General features: G+C 38.7%; 1 protein-coding gene and 1 long non-coding RNA gene across 3 annotated transcripts in view; one reads left to right on the top strand and one right to left on the bottom strand.

The window, feature by feature from the left end:
• Window positions 1–26,062, bottom strand: part of LOC119492610 (ADP-ribosylation factor-like protein 15) — a 135,892-nt gene extending 109,830 nt beyond the window's left edge. The window contains exon 1 of one of the 2 annotated variants that reach the window (XM_037777175.1): window positions 25,665–26,062. In XM_037777175.1, coding sequence (XP_037633103.1) covers window positions 25,665–25,676 — 12 coding nt within the window. In that variant the 5' untranslated portion in view covers window positions 25,677–26,062. Of the gene's footprint in view, window positions 1–13,862; window positions 14,078–25,664 lie in introns of those variants that run through there. The other variant, XM_037777174.1, reaches the window with a different exon arrangement.
• On the top strand, window positions 22,174–23,540 carry LOC119492611. Its single transcript, XR_005207817.1, has 2 exons — window positions 22,174–22,538; window positions 23,146–23,540. It is a non-coding gene; the product is annotated as an uncharacterized LOC119492611 (long non-coding RNA).
• Window positions 26,063–27,997: the final 1,935 nt, after the last annotated feature.

Raw genomic sequence — 27,997 nt, 5'->3', positions numbered from 1 at the left:
TCCCAGGTCATTTTTTTTCCTCTAGGTGTTGCATAAAGCAGGAGCTGTCTCCCCAGACCTGCTGGCTCCAGGAGGGGTTATGCAGATCCATAGAGATTTTTGTTTTTAAGCTGATTACGAATGAGCGTCAATGTGTTGTTTGGCACTTTGTCAGATATCAGGTTTTGTTGTTTAGGGATTTCAGTAGCCACGTAAGATTTTATCTAGGCCGTGGATTGGTCCTGCCAACAGACCAATACACCCTAAACCCCCAAATGATAGAATACATAAAGCGTCTTCCAAAAGCATCTTACGTCAAGTGGGTGAACATGTGCAGAGGTTTACAGATATTCCAAAAATAGAAAGTAATCAGAAAGAACATTTACTGTACATGACTGTCATTTATCTCCTGACTGGTTTATAAGAAATGACTGAATTTCGTTCTGAATGGAACAATTTAATCACGTTGTTTACAGGATTTTTTTAATGAATGAACCCTCAATGGACTAAAGGTTGGCCACATCACAAATCAGTGTTAACCAGGCTTTCCCATTTCCTCTTATTTTTCAGTTTCAAGACTATTTTTTCCAGGCAAACTTTAAACACAACATGGACAGAATGTAAGACAAATTGAAAGAATAGGAACAGTAAATGCAAAACCTTCAATAAAGACTGTAGAGAGAGACTATCGAACGTTGGTCTCATGCATCCATGATGCCAGGCATAACATAATGGATGAAGATTTGTTGTTGTCTAACCCTAACTGTAAGTTTTCATCTGGATGGAGTACAGATTTTGAGACACTAAAGACGGGCTCAGACTACAGGAGTTTTGGGCCGATTTATCCCTGAATCACCCCTCAAGACAGAGGAGAGGAGAGATCTGGTCTGGGACCTTGGTCGATACCGATGTTCAGCCAAGATCATCTGATAATGTGAGGGGTTTACAGACCCAGTCTTAAACCTCCCAAACTTTTCGCAGACTCATCGGGCCATCCCAATTACTTTCAAACATGTTTGAATCATATTTAGGAGTTAAAATCTGGATCATTATGTCCGTATTTTCCGAGCAGGACCACAACAGCCAATGAGAGAGATAAGCAGGAGCAGCCGACAGTGTTGCAAAGCAACTGTAAACAGTCTAGCTTGAGGCTAACGTTAGCTAGCATACTGTTGACAGATATTAAAACTGACACTGAAGAATAGAGAACCCGTGTTGACCACGTCTCCCCGACCATTTTCTCATCCAGACTTGTTAGCCTTCTGCTTTTGTCTTTTCTCACTGTAAAGCATCACTACAGCAAGTTGTTGCACCACGTCAGTCTCAGTTTCGTTTTCATTTTGCTTCCCCATGAGATCATGTGAGAGATCACGTAAGATGGTGCGTTGCTTCCTCTGGCTCAATAATTAAGAATAATAATCTTGGGTTCTTGAGAGGGATGTTAATAGAAATAAAGAACAGAATATAATTTTTGAGCATGGGTGGGATACTTTGAGTCAGGGTGAGGATTGGAGTTAAACAAAATTAATTAATAAATAATGTCGATAAAAGGTCAACTAAAGGGATGTAAATATGTCCTTTTTTTGTCTGTATAATAGAATAGATAACTGTGTAAGCGAATGTGTCTAAGTGGATATCTATATGTATGCGCGTGTGGATATAGACATATGTATATACTGTATATGTGTGTGTATCTATATATGAGGTTGGATGTATGTATATGGACACGAATATGTATGTATATGAATATGAATTTATCTCTTGACACTGCACTATTACAACGGGTAGTACTTTTATTTATTATTTTTCTTTTTGTTCTTTTTTTCTTGTTTTATATATGTTGTTGTTGCTGTCTGTATGTCCCTTTTACAAGTATGTGTATGTATTCCTTTAACCTTAAATAAAATAAAAAAAATAAATAAATAAAAATAAAATAATAATAATCTTAATGTATCCTGTAGTGTATTTTCAAATCTTGCAGTATCTGCATGTTTAAGATTAGAGAGAAGAACTCAATGAAGTTTCTCCTTATGTTCGAGATGAAACCCGATTTCAAAACCGGTTAGGATTTTAAAACTTCTGTAGTCTGAGCCTGGCTTAAGCATAAAAGATTTAACATACCAGCTGGAAAACTCAAGCACAAATATTTAACCAGAAAGAGTTACTCAGGAAAATAATACCACACAAACTAAGTGACATTACAAGATCACTAACAGTTACACAACTGAGCTTTGATTTAAAAAAAAAAAAAAAGTCTGACAGACCGGTTTAAGTCCCAGCTCACACAACGTTAATTGAAAAATGGAAAATGAAACAAAGTTATCTCAAATTACAATCATTTCCCCTGAACTGCTCTTGATGTCAAATGATAAAAAATGTTCACAATTACAGCCACAGGCACATTTGGCGAGAACTCATCCTACAGTAAATGTCACTGGAAACTGACCCCAAGCTCTGGAAAAAAATAGTCTCACATTGAATCAATATCTGTTTCTGTAGAACGGTTCCAAGATAAAAATGTGTGGTTAATCAAAGATCCCTATGGAAAAAAGCCATGACAGCAACAAGTGTGTCTCATATGTGCCAGCTGCAAGTTATTAGATAAAATGACAATCAACCACAAACAGATGAAAGACTTCTTTTCAAACATGTAATCATATTCCACTGAAACCTGCTGCTACCTTGAAGATAAACACGGATGCCAACGTTTATCGAGCTAGAAAGGAATATCCTTCTCTCTCTTCAACACTTGTCGAGGCTACAGGAGTTTTCGTGGCTGAGAAATATTCACTGAAATTAGGAAGGTTCACGGCAGGGATAATCACCCACTGTGTTTTTTCTTATAAGACTAATTATTTCAAATGACAGGTCACGCCGTTTTCATTAGGAAAAGGAAATGTGATTTGTTGCAAAAGAAAAACTGCCACAGACGAAGTTAAGCTCACAGATATGTAAGTAGAACAATCTGATGCAACACCAACATCATACCGTATGATAATCATAAAGAATGCACTAACAGTAAATTACTGCTGAATTATTAAGGGAAAAGGGTATTTACAAAAAGAAAAGAGAGAAAGAAGACTTTAAGAAATGTCAGACATAATGTGGGGCTGAAACTAATGATTATTTTCATTGTCGATTAATCTGTTGATTATTTTCTTGATTAATCGATCAGTTGTTTGGTCTCTAAAATGTCAGAAAATTATGAAAAATGTCGATTAGTGTTTCCCAAAAGCCCAAGAGAACATCCTCAAATGTCTTGTTTTGTCCACAACTCAAAGATATTCAGTTTACTGTCAAAGAGGAGTAAAGAAACCAGAACATATTCACATTTAAGAAGCTGGAATCAGAGAATTTTGACTTTTTTTCTTTAAAAAAATACTCAAAACAATTAATCAATTATCAAAATAGGTGCAGATTCATTTAATATTTGACAACTAATCGATTAATCGTTGCATCCCTATATATTTTCATTAGATATTTAGATTAAATAGTATAAAATTAGGACTGCATTATGAATTCATTTGATTTTTCTTGATTATTTTCATGATTTATCCAGTGCCTGCCACACCGCTCTAACGCCCAGGGTGATATCTTTAAATAGCTTGTTTGGTCCAACTTACAAATGCAAATGCAAATTCACACAATTGAGAAGCTGGAACCAATTAATTTATTCATTTTCAGTCAGGCGACTAACTGATTACATGATTTTTTTTTGTTTCTAATTATGATAACAACCTCCCGGACCAGACCATATTTAGTATCAGATATCACACTATCAATGTTATATTATTCATTACTGATTCTGCTTGATAGTGAAATAAACCAACAGTGCATACCACTGGTATCAACGCAGATACTAAATAAATCATAACCTTATTAAAACAAATTCTTCCATGAAATTTGAAAAAAAAAAAAACTTGAACTCAACAGAAGAGTGATTATTAAAAACATCTGTAAGAGGAACAGGATTAAAAAAAGACCCATTCCTGCTGCTTTTCTAGTCACAGTATGTATTTAGAACAAACTGAACTGGTTTGGGGTTTAACAATGACTGGTAGCCAAACAGACTGATGGTAAAAAAGAAAGAGGCCCTCTGGCTCGGACTGCTTAAAGAATTTGCAGCCCACTCATGTATTACAATGTCTTGTGGATAAGCACATTACAATATGTGCTTCAGGCCCTGAGCTCTGTGTGAAGATGGGTCCTTGTCATGTCACGGGGACAAAGACTATTGTATAACAGAAAGACGCTTTAAGGCGTCTCACAACAAAAGCCTACAAGCAGAGGGTTCACATTTAAGGGCATTGGGAGGGAGGCCTCTGAAAATATAGGCCAGCAGAGCAGACTTATGCAATATAGAAACAGAAAAATGATAAGGGCTGCACAATTAATCAAAATGTATCTGGAAATCACAATGTGGCCTACTGCAATTCTTAGGCAAAATATTTGTTAAAGTCGAAATGTGTGTCAAAATACCATTTTAAATGAAATGGTGCTGCAGAGATGTCCTGGTCTACACATCATATTCTACAGACTTAAGAAAACTTTGTTTAAAGATCCCTGCAAAAATCACACCATAATCATTTTTATATGTTTTTGAATGAAAATGTGAATAATGATGTAAAAATTATCATTCCATCTAATATCGCAAATCATATCGCAATTGTAATATCAGTCAAATTAATCGCAATTAGATATTTTTTCAAAATCGTTCAACCCTATAAATGATTATGTACCATAAAAGGTGCAACAAATACAAGTTTTTTATTGAAACTGCATTTGAATTTTTGTTTCATATTTATTTGCTGAAGGGGAAATTAGTGCGTGAGTTTAAGATGCATACAGTACGTACGAGATGATTTTGTCACAATGCATCTGGAGGCCAGTCTTAGTTCAATATGCACAATGTATACACAGTGTGATGTGGAAACTTGAACCATCCAGTGCACATACTCTGAGAATAAAGTTTTCATTGAAGTAGGAGACGTCCTGTATCCAGTAGTTAAACTTTTGAAATGAAAAATATGCTTGAATAAAGATAGATTCAGATTTTTTTAATGGGGGAGAAAGAGTAGAAGTGTTTTTCTTCAGAAGTTTTAATCAAGTCATTTTACTTTTTTTTGTGGAAAAACAGACACTCAAAGCATTTTATGTCGTAAAATCTAAAGAGGATCTTTTAACTACCGCTTATCAGCTTCTCTGAAGCAGTGATACAAAGGTAATATATTTTTCCTGTCTGGTTTAATAGATCAAAACAAATTGTCTCTGTGGCATAAAAACATCAATTATTTCTAGATATTCAACATCAAATCTTTTCAGATCATCACACTGTTGTGGTTGCCACCCACAATCCTTTGCTCCTAGCTCCAGGACATCAAACAAACGTATGAAAAATGTACATACATTGTTTTATTCATTTGCACTGTCGAATTACAAACACATCAGAACCCATAAAAGGTAAATTGGACATATAAGTCGTTAGTAGTTTTGGGCAAGATTGGATTTTGGTAGCAATAGAGCCTGTGGGCGTTAAAACAAATCCAATTTCAAATCCAATTTTTCTCCATAATTTTGCCACCCTAAACCCAATGAAGCATATCTATTATTTTACCACTATAAACATGCTGGTTTTGAACACACCCTAACTGTTCTCCATGTTTCTGTCTTGCCCCCATGACTAGCTGGCACTGTTAAGCTTGCTGCCCCATCTACCCTCCATAGCTGTATTTTGTTTGCCCTGCCTGGCTTTCCCCTTTGTTGCAGTGACAATGGTACCAATTTCCCCTATTGAACTGTTGCTATTCTATTCTTTTATGTATTAAATGGCTCAGTTTAACCTCCAAACATTTGCTTTCCCCTGAACCTTCTCTGCTACTTACTGTCTCACTACTATTGTGTCCTATGAAGAATCCAACCCATATTCTCACTGCTAAGACGAAGCTGCAGCTTCACTGAATGAAACTATGCCTCTAAAAACAATCATTCATTAAGTCCACTAAATTTATTACGCCTTGATGGGCAATACTACTACATAATACGTGCAATAGAAAGGATGTGGTCATGAAAAAAAATCTGCTCCAAGTTCCTGGTATACATTGTACACAAAGGCCAAACGTGGCGCCGCCCTGCTCTGTCAGCCAATACATCTCCAACAGGAAGTTATTCTTTGTTGTTTCCCAAACAACCAGAGCTAAATTCCTTCCCTAAATGTCCTTGACGCGACAAAAAAAAAAAATGTCAAGGACTGGCAGCCAGGCTTTAGGAAACAGTACTCGATAGTGGGTGGGTGACCCTTTCTGATCTCTCAATCATCCTCCCACTAGGTCCTGTGGTTATTTTGAAGTGTGGGATATTCATGGCCCAGGATAGGGCAATGGCTGCTCCCATCCTGCCTTTCAAATGGACGGAAGCAGGTTGGAAATGTATGCTGCTCACACGCTGTGAGAAGAAGGGTTTATTTACTGTGCAAAATGACATAATAGGCATCGCAAAAAACAATAACTCTTGGAGATTTATGAGTCTCAACGGCTTGAAAAATAACCTAAACCCATTATTGCATTGAATTCTGAAAGTCTATCTGAGCTCACGGAAGCTTTATGATTCACTAAGACGCTTTTCCAGAGAAATTCACAAAAAATTAAAAATAGAAATACTGCACATTAATATCTTTAGCAGAAGTGTTGTTGTACTGTACACTGTACTAAGTAAGCAACCTATATGGTTACATGATTCTAGGAACGTCATGGAACGTACGGAACATTTAGAGTGCATCCAGGTTCCTGTTATATTATGTTATGATCAGTGAGATAAAGTCTTAACAAGATGAGTGGATTACACCCAACGCCCGAGGTATCCCAAGATAACAGAGCTAAAAATACCTCTTCTTCAAAACAGGATGACTGTCTTTTTTTGTCTAACAACAATAATAACCCAGTTTCAAAGGTAGGTGTTGGGATTTCCTCTAAAAACTGCAACTTGGAATTTTTAGGTTTCTTTTTCACACCAACATTGAAAATTAAAATTGTGTGTTTAGAGCCTCTACAATTTAAAGACAAATTTGAGTCATCCCTTAAAAAAAAAAAAAAAAAAAAACATGGAAAGCATTGTAGATTGTCTCTACCTTTAAGTATATATAAAGCAAAATTTTGCTTATTTCTGTGATGCTCTTATTAAATCACAAGTGGGCAGAGCGTAGAATAATCACACACTCACAGTACTTCCTGCTGGTACAGACGTGCCACATTTCTACAACATGGTACGGTACGGTTCTACAAAATTCTACTTTTTTTTATTCACTTGACCCAGATTTTTAACTAAATGGCAGCCCACAAAACTACACTGTACACTGCACAGTACACTACGTTGTGTATACTCACGCTTATGCAATAGTGGTGTAGTTCGTTTATAGCCTAACGTTAGCTTTTACCTCCTGACGATTGCATTGACACTTACAAAATCATCTGTAGAGATTATCTTGCTTAACAAATTATGTAAATTTGCCACAGAGCTTATTTTCTGCAATAATCCAAAACCCAATTCAAAAATCCTATTGGCTTTTTGTCGAGGGAACCAGGGCATTGCTAACTTCCTGGTTGGCCTACAAAAATGCGTCCCCCTGGAGCTCTTTATAGTGTCTTTGTCATTGTCTTAGTGACAGGGGACATCAACAGACGTCCTTCAAGATGAAGAGCCATCTCCCTCATCAATATGCCATTCTGTAATGCTGCCCTTTCACTAGGACGTGATAATAAAATGGCTGTCAGACAGTACAGCAACTTGTCAAACAATATCAAAAATGTCCTTATATGTAAATATGTTGAAAATTTCCAATTCCAATTTAAAACTGTTTTTACACAACTCGCCCGGCTGCTACACATCTATTTGAATATACTGATATGCAAATACTCCTCCACCATTTAAACAGAAAGTGAAGTGTGTCCTTGTTTTGGAAATTTAGCATTGCATACTGCATTACAAATTAAACTGTTCACTCCAGAAATGTAACGTCACAGCTCAAAGAGCACCACGGTCAATCATTTGTGTTTTCCCCAATTTGTGCACTCACCATGGGGTCTTTTTGAACTTTGAAGCCATTTGGCAGTGTCTAGCAGTTATCTATTCAAAGCCAAGCAGGCATAACATAACAGTGGTAAAAGAGTTATCCTGTTATTAAGTTGTGAGCTGGGTTGAACTGTTTTAACTCTGAACAAAGATGAAATAAGTCAGGCTCCAAAGTCAAATAGATCAGTGTGATTTAAAAACAAACGTGCGGAGGATAACATACCTGTAACAGGAAACATTTATTAACAATTCAACCTTGTTGTGATGCTTCTGCATGAATCACTCACGACAAAACACAAGCAATGCCAACTGCTACTATTATGAATGATATACTGACTGTCTTGACAGCAGTAAAGGATTGCTGTACACTAAAGTGGAAGTGTCTCAACCATGAAGGCAACCTAAAACAGAAAGGAGACTGGAAAAGATAACGATTACAACTCTCAACCAAAAGGTAACTGGAGGAGGTGGCTGCTCACAGCTGATGAGTGGACATTTACCAGGCCTGTGGAAAAAGGTAAGCCCTACGCAGCGGCAACACGGAAACCCAGGAGACCAAGGATCCAAAAGAAGGAACAAAACATCCTCACAACTCTCACACCCTACTCAGGTGTCAAGCACAGCCTTCAGCAAGAGACTGATAAATGGATCAAGTCAAAATGATACCGAGACACTGGTGTTCTGCACTATTTCTGAAAGAATAAAATGTGCACAGCAGCAGTCTGTTCTTTTTTGGATAGTAATGTTCAAGTGTGTTTAAATGTTCAAACTCAAAAAATATTTTTTTACTGAGGCAATTACTTCCTGAAACAATAAATATTGTACCAATTCTGCTCAATTCGTCTTCATATGGTAAACAGGATGCAGGTGTTACCACTCACTGTGGTGGCAGCTGCACAGAACATAAAAACTGTAAGATATAGACATACATTACACTGTTCTGTATTTTTCTGTTTTCATAACCTATAAACTCATAACCTTGTCCATAACTGTCTCCTAAAAATGACGTCCCCATACAGCCAAACGGTGTTCTCAAGTACGCTTGGAAGGAAATGTATTTTGTTGCATATGCGTTCGTCTTTGAAGTATCACAAATACGTTTTTAAGTCCGTAGACGAACGCAGCAAATGATGTAGTACAACGAGAGACTCGCAGAGCAGGTGATGTAGTATATCAAGCGACCATTAATGAGAGTTACTTTAATAATAACGTTATTGAAAGTTACGTGGTATAATAAAGAGTATGACAAGTGAGAAAGTCCACAACTGGCGGGCAGGTGGGGAGCTGGATGGCTCAAACAAACATAGGACTTTTACCCAGAAGACTATTTGTGTCCTGTGTGAAACGTAGCCATTTTGAGCCAGACCATGATGTTTTTTTACTAAACCTAACTCAGTAGTTTTGTTGCCTAAACCTAACTAAGTAGTGTAGTTGCTTTTTTTGTTTTGTTTTTTACATAATTGAGAATGCAGTTTAGTTTTATGGGAACGTAATTTTATGGGACACAGGGTTGAGTCGTTCACATAACAAAATGTAAAATTTAATTTACAGAGTGTACTATCAACTATCTACTATCTGCATAAGCTAATTTTTTTACAACCTACAGCCTTCAACTCTCACCATTGTCCAATAAAGAAATCTCTGGATCTGACAAGTCAATCTATTTCCTCTTTGTTCAACCAGTCCTGCATGGAGGAGCTGCTGCAGCATCCATGTTGTTCCAGGTTTTAGGTAGCGTGCAACCGGGTTTCTTTCCAAATTAAGCATGAACCAGCTTCAAGACTCTTGGTCTGAATGATGTGGCCTGGGCCTGGGGGGGGGAATCGGAGCCAGCAAATCAGTGGAGCAGCCATTTTCCACTCCATTAATAACATAATGAGGTGACCACGAAGTGCCTAATACGATCACTTAGACCCCTTAACGGTTAAAGCACCCTGCAAAGACAGGGTCCAAAGAGCAGTCGCTATGGTACCCACAGCACACGGTCACATATACTAATGTCCCATCATGGCACCTGCTGTCACCAAGAACTTAACAAAAATCTAACTGTAGTCTGGCACTGAAAAAAAAAAAATCACATGGTCTGTTTTATGCTGCATTTTGTGTTAGATATGTACATAAAGGAGATAATCTAAGAAGTATTTGTTTAAACTTAAAGGGATAGTTCAGGTGTTTTGAAGTGGGGTTGTATGAGGTACTTGTCCATAGTAGGTGTATTACCTACAGTAGATGACAGTCGGCGTGTCCCAAGCATTAAGAAACAAACAGGAGCACCAGCACTGGAGCAAAGCAACACTGCTGTAGACGGGGACGGCAGAAAAACATATTATAGCCACCTAAAAGAAAAACTCACCTAAAAATGACTATCCGTTTAAGTGTATATTTAGAATATTTTTACGACGGCGAACTGAACTGAAAGTGAAACGTATCTATGCTGTTTTGTTTTTGTCATCTGAGCCTGCTGGCTTTGGAGAGCACATAGATAAGTTTCACTTTCAGTTCAGTTCCCCGTCGGAAAGGATTTATCTTGCTGTCAGACGGCCCTTTCCAATGGGGAACTGAAGCTCTTATCTCCATCTAGGCTTTCACCAAAGCCACAAGACTCCATTGAAAAAAAACAGTAATTTTACCTCGCAGAACATGGAGGTTGCTGGTCTACCGCTGCCTCGATCGGTTAGTTTGATGAGCAACTCCCATGTTCAGCAGGTAAAATTACATTTATTTTTTTTCAATGGAATCTGGTGGCTTTGGCAAGAGTGTAGATAATGATTTATTGCTTTGCTCCGGGGGCGTAATCCTGTCTGCTTCTCCAAACTGGGGTCGTGCCGACCGCCATCTACTGTAGGTAATACACTGACTACGGATAAGTACCTCATACAACCCCACTTCAAAACACCCAAACTATCCCTTAATGTGTGCCACACAGATGACACCTACATTGCCAGCACCAACTCCTCAATTCTTACCTTGTGAATAAGATTTTAAGGTTGTAAATGCCTGTTGCGGGTATAGAAATGTTTAAGCTAGGCAGGGTATGGCATTAGATGGGACAAGCATTGACTATACTATACGGTAGGTTCTTGGCACCACCGATGCTTCCCCATCCTCTGCATAGTCTGATAGGCGTTAATGACATTATGATTATATAGACTGATGAAAAGTGGTGTTGGCAAAGGCTTAACATACTGTCGCTTCTGCTATTTTTATTGTGCACACTGTGAGTGGGTGACTTTACAGAGAACAATTAGCGGGAACATGGGAGAGTCCAAAGCGTCAAAAACAGAAAGACTATGTTCAGTAATAACAAGTGTGGTTTGTTGTTAATATAGACGGTTCAGAGCTAAAGACAATAAACTTAAACTGCAAAGTATACTGGTATGAAATGACTGATGGAGCAAATTATTATTATTATTATTATTATTATTATTATTATTATTATTATTATTATTATTATTATTATTATTATTATTATTAAGCATTAAGTGTACAGTCAAGATTGAATCACTAAATGTTGAAGGTTTTGGGATCAGAAGTTTTTTTTTTATCACGACTAAGTTATAAATTTGTATTGCAGACATGTAACAGCACTGGGAATGGATCACACCACTCCTCTCCCACAGCATCACACATCATGTTGGAGTTTGATTTTGCACACAGGATATTGTGGTGACTCAGCAGGGGTTTGAATCTCAACGCCTGCAAGCCAATAGAAACAATCACTCCTTTGAACGTCTCCATGGTAGCCATATACTTATATTGATCCCCATTTAAGCACTCAGTAATCCCACAGTATATCTTAGTGAGGGGCTGAAAACTAACAAAAAAGGTCAAAAGGGGGGGTTTTGACCTTCATTTCACATGCATTGAATGCACTGATTTCAAAGTTTCAAAAGGAGTTTAAAGACGATCATTTTTCAGTTTTCAGTTTGTTGTTATTTGGGGGGGGAGACATCATTGGAGGTTCTCAATTCTGTGCACCAATGTTTTGTTTATGCTTGTTTACCTTATTTAGTCCTGTGTAACTTAAAATTAGGACTGTCCTCAACCAAAAAAGATTGTAGACAATTAACACTCATACGATTTTGTCGACTAATCGATTAGTGGATTTAATTGACAGATCTGTTAAACTGAGTTTCTCCACAAAGAATCACACAAAAGCACCACTTTAAATCTTGTGTTCACCAGAGATGTGCTCATAAGTTTCTTGGAAATAAGTCATTAAGCATGAAAAAAAGCATAAAAAAAGGACTAAAATCAAGTAAAGAAACGTCAGTCGGCTGAGACCAAAACAACCGACTAAGCGACTAAGAGAGGGCAGACCTACTTAAAATACAGCATAATACATGTTCTATAAATGATTCATGCTACCAGGATAATTAGGGCACAACTGCATTCATTTTTTATATTAACAGTATTTTTTTGTGACGCAACAGCATAGCTCTAGGGATAGCAATGTCTGTCGGTATTATACAGACGTTCATGATCCGCATCCTCTGGGAATCATGAATGAAGCCTACTGTCTGATGAGCCGCCAGGAAATGATAGCGCAGAAGAAAACCTCACTTGAGCCTTGAGTGAGGCGGTCCACACAGCTGGAATGCAATATAACCGTGTCCAGTGGATGTTAACCATCCTATTAGTACAACAGGTTCATGATAGTTTATCGAGCTGCCACTGGAAATAGTTCTCATCGACAATAGTTGTTATTATCAGCCTTCAAAATGTTATATCTTGAGAACTGTCTTTCTACAGTGACTTAACTATCTTGCACTTTTTCAACATATTGAATACCAGTCATGAACAGTACTGCTATAGGCTGTGCTCATGGAAAGTGTTGAATACATCTGCCTACATGATCCACAAAAAGACCCCAGAAGACTTCAATAGAGCACCCAGTCTCTGTCACCTTCAATTCCAGTAAACATAATACCCATCTGCTGTATTTCCACTCATTTTATTCATGTGTGGTTGACAAGATGAGTCACGAATGAGATATAATATTAAATGTGCATCATGGGCATCAAGAAATAGCTTTACTGTTAAACATTACTGTTTCATAATAAGCCTCCCTGTTGATGTTCATGGAAAAAGCTTCACCAGCTGGTCAGGGAATAACAGGGGACCTGACAATACGCAACATGAGTCATCAGCTGGGGTTAATATACAACTATTTAAAAACGTGGGACAAAAAAAAACATAAAGGCAAACAATTGAATAAAAGTTAAAACTCAAAACTCAAAATTATTACAGTAGAGTAACACTGATCAATAGTGAGTGTACATTTAAGGTAATTATCACAGATAAAAACTGCAGTGTTGCTGAACATTCATTTTTGACCACTCTCACACAAGTGCAATAACAAAAAACTTCAACAATATTTCCACTATGGCCTCTGTGGCATAATATCCATGTCTCCATTCATAAGTGTACTGTACTTAAGACTACCTGAACTACAACCATTGACCAAGCCAGTTGCTAGGAGCTGCAGGAACAAAAAAGGGACCATCATTTACCTTTAAAAGGCTGAGAATAGAAACAAAGACAGCTTGTTCTCTAATTTACATCTCACAGAACTGACATCCACCTGTTCCACCTTAATATTACGTGAACACCCACTCGAATGAAACAGAGCGCACTCTCCATTCAGAGACCAAGCGACAGTGAAGCAGCAGCCACTGTCGCTTGGTCAGTATCTGCTTCAAAAAACACCAGATTAAAACCACGGTGAAACTAACAGCATTCAATCCAGCACACACAAAACACACCACATCCCTGCCGCTCTCCAACAAACAGATTGCAGCGTGTATGCGTTTTCTTACCGTGTAAAGCCCAATCCTGCACAAGGCAAGGGAGAGCTGCATGTGCTCCGACATTGTGCTCAGCAACAAGCGTAACCCCCGGCAACAAACAAGCCAAGCCTCTGGAGTAAATGAATGGATGGAGGAGGATCAAGAGTAGCTGAGCACAACATTGTCAGGTCAACAACATGAGTCCAGCCCTTCAGCGTCTCACTGTCAGCAGCCCATGTCCACAAGCCATTTCTTCTTTTTTAAATCGGAGCTTTACAGAGGGGGGTTTTGTAAGCGTGCAGATGAGCGTGATTGAGGGTTGTCTTGTGTTTACCCCCCGTATTCATTCATAGAAAGATAAAAACACTATTGCCACAAGGATCAGCGGACAGACACAAGCTTGAGATTAGTTTGTGGGGATCTTTCTCTCCACAGAGATTAAGGGCTCAGTGACAACTAGGGATCCAGAATGAGACTGCAAATTGGATTAGTCACCATTACCCACCCACACACACGATGCCCATACTGTACACATACATAGCTCCATGAAGTATGAAAAGCATCGCTTTCTATATGTGCGGAGGAGGATGAAGGGATGGACCACTGGAGCTTACAGCGGTCGTCGGGATTTCAATAACTGTTGTGGGACGCTTTGTCGGAAGTCTGTCTGTTCAGGAAGAACTGTGAGTCATGTTCAAATAGCTTGTTATGGTCAGCTAGGCTGTCTAGTAATAGTTGCTACAACCACCTGCTGACATACATGCTATACATACATATAATAGAGTATTAAACTGTAAAGAAATAAGGCTACGTGTCAACTAATTACACCAGCAACAGGTAGCCTAGAACTCAAATTGATTGCATTGTGTGCAACTTGCCAGGGTTGGAAATTAGCACCAGCCACCAGCCAAATGCTGGTAAAAATTTGCAGGTGCTTGCTAGATTTGCCTCACCAGCCAAAAAAACAATGGTTATCTATTGAGTGGTTGGTATATGTTGGAATCCACCAGCCACAGTGGTAGGTGGACAAAAAGTTTCCAACCTTGTGTGCAACATAGAATTCATTTTAACTGTGCCTATAAGTATATGTATATGTATTCCACCTGATATTATTATTGCAGTAATTCAGTAATTCCCAACATGGCGACAGCTAACATCACTAACAGTGAAAACAACGATGCTATACTGCTGACAGAGCTAACAGTGTTAACCTGAGGGGGAACTGAAGGGTGGGCGCTGAGCTTCCGCGACGGCGACGTTGGCGTTATCAGCTGTAATTGCCATATGAGAGCAGTGCAGAGCGGCGGCCAGCTATGTAAACAATGCACGGAGAAGCTCTGATTACAACACACAGAGGGAAAGCTACTTCATTCTCTGCTCAGGTAGACATTACTCCTCTATATCTTTACATAGACAATAGTTGTTTGATGCTTTATTAATGCTCTGAATATTGTATGAGCACCTTTAAGATCTATTTTAGATTATAATGAAGCCATCTGTTTTAAGACCTGAACCCTGGGCAAACTGTATCTCTCATTTGCTTAGGACCAGTAAGACTTCCTGGGTTCAAATCCAGCTTTTGTCCCATATCTCTTTCTCTCAGCCTCTCAAAAAAAGAGAAAAAAGAAAAGAGGAATAAAATGACTTTACAGACCAATCTCATCCAGCACAGTGCATGTCAAACATAGCACAGTTGGATATCTTCTTTTGTAGTGCAACACATATGTAACAAGGCAGCATAGCCTAGTTCTACAGTAGTTTATGTAAGTGGTTCTCAACCTGGGGGTCGGGACCCCCAACCTGATTATTCTGGGGGGTCGTGACTCAAAAAGACTGTTGCTGACTGCTAAATGTCAGCAATATATGCTTTCCTATGAAAGGCTTGCGTCACTGATTACCAAACTGCATTCGTTTATGTTTTTTATGGACCCATCCCACAACTCTTCAAATAAAATAAAAGCAGAATAATAAACCAATGACAACAAAGCCCTCCACCTCCACCTATCCACTTATCCACCTATCCACGTCCCTCATATTTGTTTTTCTAGCGAGGAAAGTCAATGAGAGTGGTTATGGCCCGAGAGAACGCAAAGGAAATGAAGTGCAATAAAAGATATGAAAACAGTTTGCTAATGCCTCGTTAGAGCGATGGTCCATCAACTGATGTGGATGCCAATATGAAATGAACTCAAAGTGCCTGTGCTTGATCACGATCATAGCATTATGAAACAACCATAAATATTTCCTTATCTCCCAACAGCAACACTGATGTTGCTCCAGCAGCCTAAGATGCTGCTGACTCACTAGCACTCTCCACAGACACAAGGGAATCACTGCACTGGGTTAGCCAGCAGACACATGCTGCAGGCAGGTTAAAATCAGGGACGGACGGGGCTTCAGGAATGCTGCTGAGCTCACAGATGGTATTTTACATTACACCTGGAGGCTAAGCACTTTAAATAAAAGGAAAGGTTTAAGGAACTGGAGCCAAACTTTAGGTCAATATAAAAAAAAAACCTGAGTAAACCTGCTCTCGTCGATGGATTAAGTAAATGATTAATATACATCCATATATTAACAAAAGCACACACACTGTTGAAATGTTGGTGCTCTTATCGGCATACAATAGGTCATTTTTGTTTGCCTCCGCTTGGCGGAGACGGCACCAGCGAGGTGTGGAACGCGGTCAGATGGGGGACAAAACTGAGCAGAAAAGTAACACCAGCCTTGTATCCCATAGGCTAACAAGCTGTATTCACATGCTGCCAAAAACCTCCCATCAGCTCTCTTTCGTGGTGGTGAGATGTCAGTGTGCTGTAGCCTGCTGTGTGCCCTTGGATCTGCTCTGAAATACAGTCGGTCAGCCAAAAACACAGGCAGGCTTCTACTAAGACAAGTTATTTTCATGGAGGTGCTGACTTGATAAACCGAATACCACACAACTGCCTCGGGTCGGTTCCAGTCTGGGACCTTTGTTGCATGTCATAACCCCCCTCTCTCTCTCTCTCTTTCTCTCTCTCAGGAAACTGTCTGCCTCTGCCTTTTAATGTTTTACTCCAAAATGCTGCATACTTTATGCCGCCAATTTTCTATGGAACACAAATATCCTCCCAACTGTTAACTCCTGTAAGCTAGTGGCATCAAGAACTAAACTGCTTCCAGCATAATGATAGCAATCATCAGAGGAGATCTCACATTTCTAATTATGGTTCTTCAATCAAACTTATAATTTTTAGGTTATTTACTTAACTCGGGAATGTGTTTTCTTCACTGCAGAACTGCAGATTATGGTTTTAAAGGCCTGGCTTGGTGCTACATGCCAATTTATACTGAATTCTAAAATAATGATCAAGAGTACATACTGTAATTTAAAGGGACAGTGTGTAGCATTTAGGGGGATCTATTAGCAGAAATGGAATATAATAGTCATAACTATGTTTTCATTAGTGTATAATCACCTGAAAGTAATAATTATTGTGTTTCCGTTAGCTTAGAATGAACCTTCATATCTACATAGGCAGTGGGTCCTCTTCATGGAGTTTGCCATGTTGCTCCGCCATGTTTCTACAGTAGCCCAGAACGGACAAACCAAACATCGAATCTAGAAAGGGGCTTTTGCATTTTTACGTTACCTGAAGGCCACCGTAGTTCTCTGACACACTTGGAAAGGGAGGGGTAATCAGTTGGTTTCAATATGCAATCTCACCGATAGATGCCACTAAATCATACACACTAGTCCTTTAATGTTAAACCTTTCTACGCTGTCCAACATTGGTATTCTGTGTGAGAACTACAGAGGTCTAACCTTCACATATTTAACCAAAATATATGAATCCTGCCTAAATAAGAGCTTGCAAAGAGACAATTATTTTTCTATAAATACAAAAATCCAACCATGACACTTTCAACATCCATTCAGCCAAACCAGTTCACATTATACAAGTCTGAATGCTGTTTCAATCTACATCAACTACACAAAGAGGAAATAAGGGACAAAGCAAACAATTGGCAGCTAGCTTGGGGAAAACTTACTGAAAACAGGTGTTTGGTCATTTTAGCCTGACAAAACTATTAATAGTAATGACAGCTGAATAACTGCCTTCTCAGTTGATGCCTGTGGTATACCTGCTGTCTGAAATGTTTTCACTTTCCAGAAATAGGGAAAAGGTACATATAGGGTTTACCATCTCTACAAAACTACCAGAAGCCAGTAAAACGTCCGCCTACAAAGTGCTGTACAAAAGTAAAACTAAATTATTTCTATTCTATTGTCATATATTTAATGTCTCTACCAAAATTACCTGTGTTGAACATTAAAAATATTATAAATATGCATACTATTTACTTACTTACTCATCTATTTATTAAACTTTTTGCCTGTTCGCTTCCTAGAGGAGCATGAAGTGAGCGATGGACATAAATGGAAGTTAGAAAAATCTATCACACAGATTTTGGGAGCAATCTCAAACTTTTTCATGTCAAGGACCGCCAGAATATATGTACAATAGACCACAGACCATGGCTGTATAAGAGGCTGTGCCCTGCGTGTCAGTAAATAGCCTACAACTACATTAAACTCTGTTTATGTCATGCTGCTAGCACTACTAGCTACTGGCCGATAGGCCTGTTGTTTGGGAACAGAGACGTTAATACATCCACCACGGTACAGGCTTACAGCATACAGCCCATGGATGTATTATAAGATAATAAAAGAGATGAATTACTGCCAATATATCCATTATTACAGCCAGCAGGAAACTGGCAGAACCGGATATGTCATATAAGCGTGCAGGGCGGTGCAGTCCTGTGGGTTTGATGCACATTCGCCGAGGAAAATAACTCTGGATTCAGCTATTAGTTCATTTTACAACTTTTAGGACATCATGATTTAAATGAGGATTATTTAAGTGTTCATATTGGGAAGTTGATTTACCTCAACAACAAAAAAATGTATCCTCTGATTCACAGACGTCTCTTAATACATCCATGATCACAGACTCATTGGCGTTTTCAGTCCATAATGGTGGCAGCGCTGTTGGAGTTTTGTCTCTTTTCTTCTACACTCTTTGGTATAATACCAATATACAGATTCACCACTAAATGGTGAAATATATCAAACGTTAAGCAAGAAAAATGCATCATTGCATCGTTGCCAAATGCTCAATGCAATTGCTGAAGTGAAATCAAGAGACACTGATCTAATTAGACAAGATCTTACAACACTTTCTTGCTATAAAATGACCCTTTAGCTCCTTTTCCCTTAGTTTCCCTGCTGTTTATTCTCTCTGAACATGAGCCAGATGAGTAGGTGTGGGCCAGCCTAGTATAGCGGATGAGGCTCTGTTCAGTTATCTGTCACACCCATCATTACCATATGGTTTGAGGTCAGTGCCTGGTGGTTGGTCTGGCTGAATCTTTGGCATAATATAAATCCACAGAAAAACATACTGGTTGCTCTACAGCAGACTAAATGAATGCTTCTTTAACAGCTTGCTTTTGCAGCTTCCTTTAGGGCAGCAGAGCTACAAAAATGACGTGGTCCACCCGAGGGTTTAGTCACTCATGTGTAGCGGAAATAAATAGCTGGTAATCTCTTCAAAAAAGGCAAATGTTGTGTAAGATAGAAGAAATGGCCTACAGGCTGTGAATTTGCATCCAGCAATTACTGAGCACAAATAATGCAATGGAATATTATAGCATAACTGTGTTAAGCAATAATAGGCAAAGTAAAGCCTCAGGGGAATAATGCTGTATGTTCTTGTATGGCTTTTAGAAATGAACAATACAGCCATAATTTGGTTTTCTCACATACAAAGTGCCCTCTCAACACATTCAGCGTGTCCTGTCTGCAACAAGTTAGGGTCCTAGTGTTGGCCACACGGTGCACACTGTAATTTGGGAAGGCTGTGTCATGGCAACAGCTAGTACCAAATTCCTCTGTCAGTGCTGCTGTTTTTTTTGTGTGGTCTTTTTTAACACCGCGCTGACCATGCAGGAGTAGTACAGTCCTTCAAATATGCTCCAGCTCCCAGCTGAAACAGAATCCACCATAAACCTGATCTCTGTTACAGTCATAATTCAAACCAGTTATTACCCAGCAATGTGCAATAATTGTGTGCTTCCATTCATCCCAAACACCTTGACTTGATCTAAAACCTTACTTAAAAGCATGAATGAGACGTAATTTATCAAGGGTTTTAGTGACAAGTTTCTATTGATTACTAGGGAAGAGGGAGACATAGTTTTGGCCGGGGTTTTGTGCCAGATCTCCAGTGTTGCACAGCAGGAAAGGAGGCCCTGCGCCTATTGAGTGCCTGACCTCAGAGGACAGCCAAGCACTCAGCTCCAGCAGTCCACAGAGTTACAGCTGTGTGTGTGTTTGTCACAGAAAATCTTTAATCCTCAAGCAAGTAAGCTGGAAAATGCATTTTTTCCTGGGCAGTGCTGTAGCTTATCGCACTTTGCCGAGAGGAAAACAAGAGAGCTGAGGAGGGTGAAATCAATTTCTATCATTTCATGTCACGAGTGTGCTCCCTTTGATAACAAGGCCTCCTGTGTTTACCTTTGGTACCAACAACTTTCCATTAGTATGTAACCGAGATTACAGAATAGGGGTGTAAGAAAATATCGAGTATCACAATATTATGTTTGTGTGATACTGTATCGATGTTTTTATTTAAAGCTGGGTACACACCAACCCGACATCAAAGAACTAGCGGTGACGAAGGCCGCCCGCTGAGTCGCCTCACGCGGCCTTTGTCGTGGCCGTCAAGTTGTATTCGAACACACCGCAAAGACTACAGCCGACGGCTAGTTACCACGTACGTTCTGCGCCTGCGTGAGATGAAATAACTCCACGCCAGCAGGCGGTGGTAGTCTGTATTCATATTTTAAAAATAGAAGACCGAGGACTGCGGATATACAAGCCGTTGTTATGATACGTACATGAAATAAAGAAAACTAGGCCAATGGACACTCACCAAAGGCCCCAAACTGTCCAACGACCGACCGTTGGCTCGGTGTGTCAGGGCCTTTAAAGTTTAAATGCAAAGATGAACTCAGTCAATACTTATTTCATTTGCAAAGAGATGCACCCTCTCAGTGTATGTGCCCTCTCAAAGTAGTGCTGTGATGTTGGATGTTACAGGGACTGTGATAAACGCAAATGCAGATCCCACTGTTCTGATTGCATAAAAAAGTCAACTTTATTTACTCATATTTTATGCATGGTGGTGTGTTTGTAACCCCCCGTATCATGATGCGTATCGTATCCCCAGATTCTTGCCAATACACAGCCCTATTACAGAATAACTCATGTAAACTATGAATGAGCCACTTTGGTCCCCTTTTGTTCCCCACACGAGACTTGTTACTCCAAGGCCAGAGGTCACAGACAAACCAGACATTAATCAGTTTGCATCAACTGCTCTGGTGCCAGCTGACGGCCGGGTAGGACTTTGTAATCTTGACTCAACAAGAAACGTCTCAATGAAGCAGAAGTTCAAAGTTCCTTTTAGGTCCCACGTCTTGGGAGGCCCATTTATAAACAAGCTGATAACACTGGGTGGGCAAGTTCCTCTCCATTTCACACTGTCCTTCTGTCCCCCCTTGTGAGATGACAACACAATGTCTGTGTACTCCTTTTTTTTCCTGTGGATATAAACATTCCTAGGGAAAGCCTTCAGTTACAACTTCCTTTTAGTTCTGTCAAAGTTAACGTGATAATAACGCGTTAACGCAAACCCGTTTTAACGCCACTCCTTTCTTGAACGCATTAACACAACTTGCGATATTTAGGATGTAGTGGGCTCAGTTTTAAAGCTGGAGTGAAGAACCTAAGGAATCCATTGATACCAACCATGTCATACTAGCTTGTCGCTAAGGAGGGAAAATAACGCAAAGTTGCGCAAAATTTTTAGGAAAAACTGGCATGGCCATTTTTAAAGGGGTCCCTTGACCTCTGACCTCAGAATATGTGAATGAAAATGGGTTCTATGGGTACCCACAAGTCTCCCTTTACAGACATGCCCACTTTATGATAATCACATGCAGTTTGAGGCAAGTCATAGTCAAGTCAGCACACTGACACACTGACAGCTGTTGTTGCCTGTTGGGTTTCAGTTTGCTTTGTTATGATTTGAGTATATTTTTTATGCTAAATGCAGTGCCTGTGAGGGTTTCTGGACTATATGTGTCATTGTTTTGTGTTGTTAATTGATTTCCAATAAAAATATATACATACATTTGCATTAAGCAAGCATATTTGCCCACTCCCATGTTGATAAGAGTATTAAATACTTGACAGATCAGATAATAATGTGATTAATTTGCGATTAATCATAGACAATCATGCAATTAATCATTTAATAGATTGACAGCCCTACTTCGTTTCTATTGTTGCCCTTTTTCAGCAGCACCCATTCCACCATGACAATATGGGCATAAACCATAATCTCCCAGACTAAAGCTGGCACAGTATAGTCTGGACTGTAATAATTCATTTGGTCACAGGTATTACAAATATGCAGGGGGACAATTATCTCACTTCCAACGACCTCTTGACTCAAAAGTCTGACTCCTAATCCAACACAGCTTTGTCCTCAGCTGCAAACAGTGTGGAAAAATAACAGCTTCATGCTCCATATAACAGTTACACACATACATAAGTTAGCTAGCTAACACTTAAAGGGTGTAGCTAGTGAGCTAGTTGTTTCACATGTAAACAGATGGGAGTGCAGGTCAACCAGTTAGACCTTGTTCACACAACACTGATGACAATGTGGGCATAAACCATAATCTCCCAGTCTAAAACTGGCACAGTATAGTCTGGACTGTAATAACTCATTTGATCACAGGTATTACAAATATGCAGGGGACTAACTGACTTTTACTGGGACACTGTCTGAGTAAAACAACTCCCTATCTGTGTAAAACAACTCCTTTTCTCACAGTCCCTGTTGTAGATTTCTATATAATCACATTGTAATAATCTCCTGCAGTGCACTCTTATGCAGACTTTGTGTGACTCTGTATAACCAGTGCCTCTTCTTGCAAGAATAAAATACAACAAAGACATTTCATCTGTTTGGGATCTTGATTTCAACGTTCATTAGGACTCATCTTGGAATATTGACAGAATTTCCATTACATATCTCACTTCCAATGACCTCTTGACTCCAAATCTGACTCCTAATCCAACACAGATTTGTCCTCTGCTGCAAAACAGTGAGTTTTGTGGAAAAAATAGCAGCTTCATGCAACATAAAACAAGTATATAGCTAGCTAACACTTAAAGGTGTAGCTAGTGAGCTAGTTGTTTCACATGTAAACAGATGGGAGTGCAGGTCAACCAGTTAGACCTTGTTCACACAACACTGATGACAATGTGGGCATAAACCATAATCTCCCAGACTAAAACTGGCACAGTATAGTCTGGACTGTAATAACTCATTTGGTCACAGGTATTACAAATATGCAGGAAAACCAATATCTCACTACCTTGAGAGGGATGTTAATAGAAATAAAGAACAGAATATAATTTTTGAGCGTGGGTGGGATACTACAAATATGCAGGGGGACTAACATCTCACTTCCAATGACCTCTTGACTCCCAAGTCTGAATCCTAATCCAACACAGCTTTGTCCTCAGCTGCAAAACAGTGAGTTTTGTTGCAAAATAGCAGCTTCATGCTCCATATAACAGTTACACACATACATAAATTAGCTAGACTAAAGCTGGCACAGTATAGTCTGGACTGTAATAACTCATTTGGTCACAGGTATTACAAATATGCAGGAGACTAATATCTCACATCCAATGACCTCTTGACTCCCAAATCTGACTCCAAATCCAACACACAGTGCAGCTTTGTCCTCAGCTGCAAACAGTGAGTTTTGTGGGGAAAATAGCAGCTTAATGCAACATAAAACAGTTACATACATGCATGCATAAGTTAGCTAGCTAACACTTTAAAGGGTGTAGCTAGTGAGCTAGTTGTTTCACATGTAAACAGATGGGAGTGTGGGTCAACCAGATAGACCTTGTTCACACAACACTGATGACAATGTGGGCATAAACCATAATCTCCCAGACTAAAACTGGCACAGTATAGTCTGGACTGTAATAACTCATTTGGTCACAGGTATTACAAATATGCAGGGGACTAACTGACTTTTACTGGGACACTGTCTGAGTAAAACAACTCCTTATCTGTGTAAAACAGCTTCATGCTCCATATAACAGTTACACACATACATAAATTAGCTAGACTAAAGCTGGCACAGTATAGCCTTGACTGTAATAACTCATTTGGTCACAGGTATTACAAATATGCAGGAAAACTAATATCTCACTTCCTTGAGAGGGATGTTAATAGAAATAAAGAACATAATATCATTTTTGAGCGTGGGTGGGGTACTACAAATATGCAGGGGGACTAATATCTCACTTCCAATGACCTCTTGACTCAAAAGTCTGACTCCTAATCCAACACAGCTTTGTCCTCAACTGCAAACAGTGAGTTTTGTGGAAAAATAGCAGCTCCATGCTCCATATAACAGTCAATACATACATAAATTCACACAACACTGATGACAATGTGGGCACAAACCATAATCTCCCAGACTAAAGCTGGCACAGTATAGTCTGGACTGTAATAATTAATTTGGTCACAGGTATTACAAATATGCAGGAGACTAATATCTCACATCCAATGACCTCTTGACTCCTAAATCTGACACCTAATCCAACACAGTTTTGTCCTCAGCTGCAAAACACTGAGTTTTGTTGCAAAATAGCAGCTTCATGTATCATATAACAGTTACACACATACATAAATTAGCTAGACTAAAGCTGGCACAGTATAGCCTTGACTGTAGTAACTCATTTGGTCACAGGTATTACAAATATGCAGGAGACTAATATCTCACTTCCAATGACCTCTTGACTGCCAACTCTAACTCCTAATCCAACACAGCTTTGTCCTCAGCTGCAAACAGTGAGTTTTGTTGCAAAATAGCAGCTTCATGCAACATAAAACAGTTACACACATACATAAATTCACATAACACTGGTGACAATGTGGGCATAAAACCTAATCTCCCAGACTAAAGATGGCAAAGTATAGTCTGGACTGTAATAATTCATTTGGTCACAGGTATTACAAATATGCAGGAGACTAATATCTCACATCCAATGACCTCTTGACTCCCAAGTCTGACACCTAATCCAACACAGTTTTGTCCTCAGCTGCAAAACACTGAGTTTTGTTGCAAAATAGCAGCTTCATGCAACATATAACAGTTACACACATACATAAATTAGCTAGACTAAAGCTGGCACAGTATAGCCTTGACTGTAGTAACTCATTTGGTCACAGGTATTACAAATATGCAGGAGACTAATATCTCCCTTCCAATGACCTCTTGACTCCTGAAGTCTGACTTCTAATCCAACACAGCTTTGTCCAGAGCTGCAAAACAGTGAGTTTTGCAAAACAGTGAGTTTTGCAGCTGTGTGTAAAAACAGCAGCTTCATGCCACATATAACAGTTACATCCATACATAAGTTAGCTAGCTAACACTTAAAGGGTGTAGCTAGAGAGCTGGTGTTTCACGTGTAAACAGATGGGAGTGTGGGTCAACCAGTTAGACCTTGTTCACACAACACTGATGGGCATAAAGCTACAGGACAGACCTGACACATTAGCATAAAACAACAACCGGTTTTACATCTCATTGTTACCCAGCACCTGAGTGACATCACTGTGTGATAACTGACAGAAAAGCAAACGTTAGAGGCAGTGTTTGGGTTGTTTCCATTCATCTACTCACCAGATAATCCATGTACTATCGCTGACCAGTCACAGCACCACGAACTGGCTCTGTAGTAATCCCGTTTTTGCTTTCAAACGAGTCCAAAATGTTATATATTTGAGCACACGTCGCTTTGTATTCCCCGCCTTTCGACAAAGCCAGAGCAAAGAATAGAAAGCAGCCCTTTCGGAGGCTTTAAAAGCAGCGGTTTCCTCCGTCTTTCTTCTTCTTCTAAGACAAGTTACAGAAACAGAAACGACTCAGCTCGTTAGTAACGACGAGGACGGCTCGGTTCGGCTGCTTTTTATCCTGATAAAACAGCTTTCTTGTCCTCTTCGTCCACCGGCTGACTTCCAGTGTTTTTATCACACAGATATCAGTTCGAGTGTTTGGTTGAGGAAACTAGCGAAGCCTACAACGTGACGTCACGCACGTCGCTCTGCGCACGTAGCGTGGTCACATGACCAAAACACATGGTGGCTATTTTCATTCTGAGGAGGAACTGCTGCTAGAAAACAAACAGGGCTTTATTTAAAGCAACTTTTATGCTTTTTAAGCAGGTATTCCCCAAACAGGTTCAGGTGACTTTATTTGTACCCGTAGGTAGATTTGTTTTGCAGCAAAAATAGAGGATGACATCCGTATTGACAATAAGGTAGAGCACAGACAAGAGACAGACATACCAAAAACATGACAAAGAGTACTCAAAGGCTTACTGGGATCAGGACCCAGCAAAAAGAAGGCCACAAGAATAATATAAAAAAAACACTGAAATATCAGGACAAAAAAGACACAATAAATGAAAATGGATAAACTTTCCATAAATATGTGCAAAAGCTGCTAGGACTTATTTAAATGAACAATTGCAGCTGGAATAAAGCTGTTCCTGTAGCGCTTTGCGCAACAGCAGACATGCATTTTAATTTGAGTTTCAGAAGTAAGTTGTGGGTCTAATGTGTTCATTGTGATTATTATCATTTATGTTAATAATACATTATCTGCTGTTGTTGAAATTGTGTTGTTGTGTGTTTTTTGTTCTTCTTCTTTGAGGTATTTATTTATTTTGTCTTATCTTTAATTTTTTCTTTGTTAGATATGTGAAATACATAAAATGTCATGTCTCTCTTTCTTTGATTACTGTGGAAATTCTGACTAAACATTTAATTGTATAATTTAATTATTAATATTGTTAGTCTGTCTGTATGTGTATATATGTATATATGTTTATATGTAAAATTCAATACAAAAAAATTGTTTAAAAAAAATATATAATAATACCTTATCTCTCCAGTAGAGGAGAATACTTTGTCATGTCCTCTTATCAGTGATGTAACAACCAATTTATAGATCTACAGGGTTAAATCATAAAACATTACAGAGGTGACACAGCAGTGTGATTTTCAAGGGAAGAAGACAAACTTTCTGGTAAACTAGAACCATCTCTAATAAGATATTTAAGTTATTGCACACTTATTGCACACTTGCTAATGTATATAGTGGGCTATTCTATGTTTATAATTTAGTTTGCTATGTATGCTAGTTGTAGTAGTCCGGTATAATTTATAGTGTATTCCAATATTCTTTATATTTTGTATTCTATGGATATATTTCTCTAGTGTTGACATGTACATTTTATGTACTGTTCCTGTGCATTTCCTGGACAACCTGCTGTTGTAACACAATAATTTCCCAATTTGGGATCAATAAAGTACATCTATCTATCTATATCTCTGATATATATATATATATATATATATTATGAAAACCCTCTATCAGAATCGGTTTTATCGCCAAATACATACATACAAGGAATATGACGCCAGTTTTATGTATCTTTCTAAGCGTACTTACACAAAATAGAAATATCATCTAGGGACAAGGACAGCAAAGCTGGACAAATAAAGGTGAAGAATAGACAGGACTGTTATGCACACAAGTAGTGGAAAAAAAAATAGGTGTATAGCCTATATAAATATTTTTAGAAATGTATATATAAAGCACCAATGACCAACAATAAAACAACTATAAAATAAAAAAAAGCCTATATACAAGTCAAGTGTTCTTTAAGTGTAAACAATACAAATGGAGCAAAGAAATAAATACTGAATGGATATACAGAATACCCTATATAATAACCTTTATTTGTATAGCACTTTTCAAACATACAATTAAATTCAAAGTGCTTTACATCAGATTATATAAAGCATTTAGACAAACACATTAAAAGGCAGCAGGCACAGACATTAAAATGCAATAAAAACAGGGTAGAATACAAATATTTTAATAAAATAAAAATAAACTTTCAGTATGATTCAATGAAAGCAAGTCTTCTTTAAAGCAAGACTAAAAAG

Source organism: Sebastes umbrosus, chromosome 8, assembly GCF_015220745.1.
Source record: "Sebastes umbrosus isolate fSebUmb1 chromosome 8, fSebUmb1.pri, whole genome shotgun sequence".
Lineage (NCBI taxonomy): Eukaryota > Metazoa > Chordata > Actinopteri > Perciformes > Sebastidae > Sebastes > Sebastes umbrosus.
Note: the sequence above shows the minus strand (reverse complement) of the source record. Positions and strands in the feature narration are given on the sequence as shown.